At 52.1% G+C, this 2,457-nt stretch overlaps 1 protein-coding gene across 1 annotated transcript; it reads right to left on the reverse strand.

Annotated features, from left to right (window-relative positions):
- Positions 1-705: 705 nt before the first annotated feature.
- Positions 706-2,110, reverse strand: SOX11 (SRY-box transcription factor 11). The gene has a single exon (XM_073625416.1). The coding sequence runs from the start codon at positions 1,921-1,923 to the stop codon at positions 751-753; it is 1,173 nt and encodes a 390-aa protein (XP_073481517.1). The 5' UTR covers positions 1,924-2,110; the 3' UTR covers positions 706-750.
- Positions 2,111-2,457: the final 347 nt, after the last annotated feature.

The following is a 2,457-nucleotide window of genomic DNA, read 5'->3' on the forward strand; positions in this document are numbered from 1 at the left end:
GGTGTGTGTAGAATAAGAAACACAAAATAAAATAAACAAGGTTGTCCTAGTCCTCTTTCCATGAGATTGCAAGTGGATGTAGAAAACAAAAACATAAAAAGAAAACAAAAATAGAATAAATGTTGTCCTAGTTCTTTTTCCAAGAGATTGCAAAGTGGGTGAAGGAAAAATATAATAAAAAAAAAAATGAATAATACAGTAAGGCTGTCCATCCCCTCCCTCCCCCCAACAGATTGCAAGATTGTAGGAAAAACAAAAATATAAAATAGGAAAAACAGAAATATAAAAAGAATAGGGTTGTCTCGTCTTAGTTTGGTTTTCCAAGAATAGGTTGTCCTGGTCATTTTTTCCCCAACAGATTGCAGGTGTGTATAGGGTAAGAAAAATAAAAAGAAGAACACAATGACCCCCTTGAGAATCAGCTCAGCTGACAAGAAATAAAACATTTCTATTCAACATTTTCCAGACCGTTGATCAAACAGATTTTTTTTTTTTTTTTTGAGAGTCCTTCTTCCTCCACATGTTCACTAATCTTTACAGTGAAATGCCAGAGATCACAGGCAGTGAATCAAGCCCCCAAAAAACATTTCTGGATGAACTTAAAAATTAAAAAAAAGGGATCCTTTGACCCATCTTCCCCAAACCCCACTTTGTTCAAATCCTGCCCTCCCCACCCACCCCCCCCCCCCAAAAAAATACAAAAATTACAAAAAGAAAAAGTCTGAGAAAAATTGGGTGAGATCTTTTTTTCTAGTAGGTGAAGACCAAGTCTGAAAAGTTGGCTTCTAGCCAGTCCCCTGCAATCATTTCGCTGAGCTCTGGGGTACAGTAATCTGGAAAGTCGAAGTGGGAGCCCAGGCTCCCCTCGCTGCAAGAGTCCAAGTCCTTGTCCACCAAGGAGAGGGAAAGGCTTCCTGAGTTGGAGTTGCCCAGCTCGGGTGCTGCCTGAGGGTTGTGTGTGAAGTTCAAGCTGAGATCAAAGAGGAGATCATCTTTATCGGTGGAGGAGGATGAGGTAGAAGAAGAAGAAGAGGAGATGGAGGTGCGGGATGGGGCTAGGGTGATGGTGGGTTGTGCTGTGCTGGGTTTGGTGATGTTCTTGAAGTTGTAGTAGAGTCTGCTGTTGGCGCTGATGCTGGTGCTGTTGGTCCCACCACCACCACCTACCTCCTCATACATGCTGGCCCCTTCTGTGGACTCCGCCGAGGAGCTCAAGGTGGGACTGGCCGGCACTTTGGCCACATTGTACTGCCCCAGCTGCTCCTCCTCATCCTCCTGCTTGATCCTCATCTGCAGCTCATCCTCCTCCTCGTCGTCCTCGTCCTCCTCTTCGTCCATGAAGACGCATTTAACCGCCTTGGTCACCTTGAGGCTCCCCAGCAGGCAGTCCTCCATGCCGGAGTAGCCCTGGGGGGATTTGGCTCCGTTCTTGGCGGCGGGCTTGAGTTTGGGGCACTTTTTGGCCGGGGTTTTGCTGCTTTTGCCCGCCCCCGCGGGGCTCTTCTCCGGGGATTGTCCGCCCCCCGCGGAAGCCGCCTGTTTGCTGCCATTGGCCTCCAGCTTGGGCTTTTTCCGGGGCCGGTACTTGTAGTCGGGGTAGTCCGCCATGTGTTTGAGCCGGAGGCGCTCGGCTTCCCGGATGAACGGGATCTTCTCGCTGTCATTCAGCATCTTCCATCGCTTCCCCAGCCGCTTGGAGATCTCGGCGTTGTGCATGTCCGGGGATTGCTCCATAATCTTCCGCCGCTCGATCTTAGACCACACCATGAAGGCGTTCATCGGGCGCTTGATGTGGCCGCTGGCGGTCTTGCACCAGTCCGGGTCGCTCTCGTCCAGCGGCGCCGGGCTGCCGGCCATGAAGTCGCCCTCCTCCTCGGTGGGGTGTCCGCCGTCCAGCTCCAGGCTGTCTATGTGCTGCACCATGGTGGTGGTGAGCTGTACTGTGTACGAGTGCCGGGGGTGAGAGTCGTGTGAGCCGCCAGCCCCGCACCTCCTCAGCTCCTTACTGAAAACTTCCAAACGCCGACAAGTCTACTAGTTATCATGGCCAGGGCTGGCATTACATCACTCCTGAGGGGGCCAATCGCCGAGCGACCGACACGCCCACCACAGCCAAGCCGTGAGCCCGGGACACGCCCCTCACAGGGACTCAATTCGAGCGATGGGCGGGGCCGAAGAGCTAAAAAAAAAAAATCCCAACCGCTGGAGATGGAGTGAGGGAACAGCGGGCAGTGTGATCGTACCATTAGATGGAGAAGGATGGGGGGTTCGGACCAGACACTGACCGTACCATGGAGGAGAGGGATGGGGGGACGAGACACTGACCGTACCATTGAGTAGAGGGATGGGGGGACCAGACACTGAGTGTACCATGGAGGAGAGGGATGGGGGGACCAGACACTGACCGTACCATGGAGGAGAGGGATGGGGGGACCAGACACTGATTGTACCATGGAG

Source organism: Aquarana catesbeiana, linkage group LG04 (genome assembly GCF_042186555.1).
Source record: "Aquarana catesbeiana isolate 2022-GZ linkage group LG04, ASM4218655v1, whole genome shotgun sequence".
NCBI lineage: Eukaryota > Metazoa > Chordata > Amphibia > Anura > Ranidae > Aquarana > Aquarana catesbeiana.

Coding starts and splice junctions, on each gene's coding strand:
- SOX11 (XM_073625416.1), bottom strand. CDS start 1,923: ATGGTGCAGCACATAGACAGCCTGGAGCTGGACGGCGGACACCCCACC.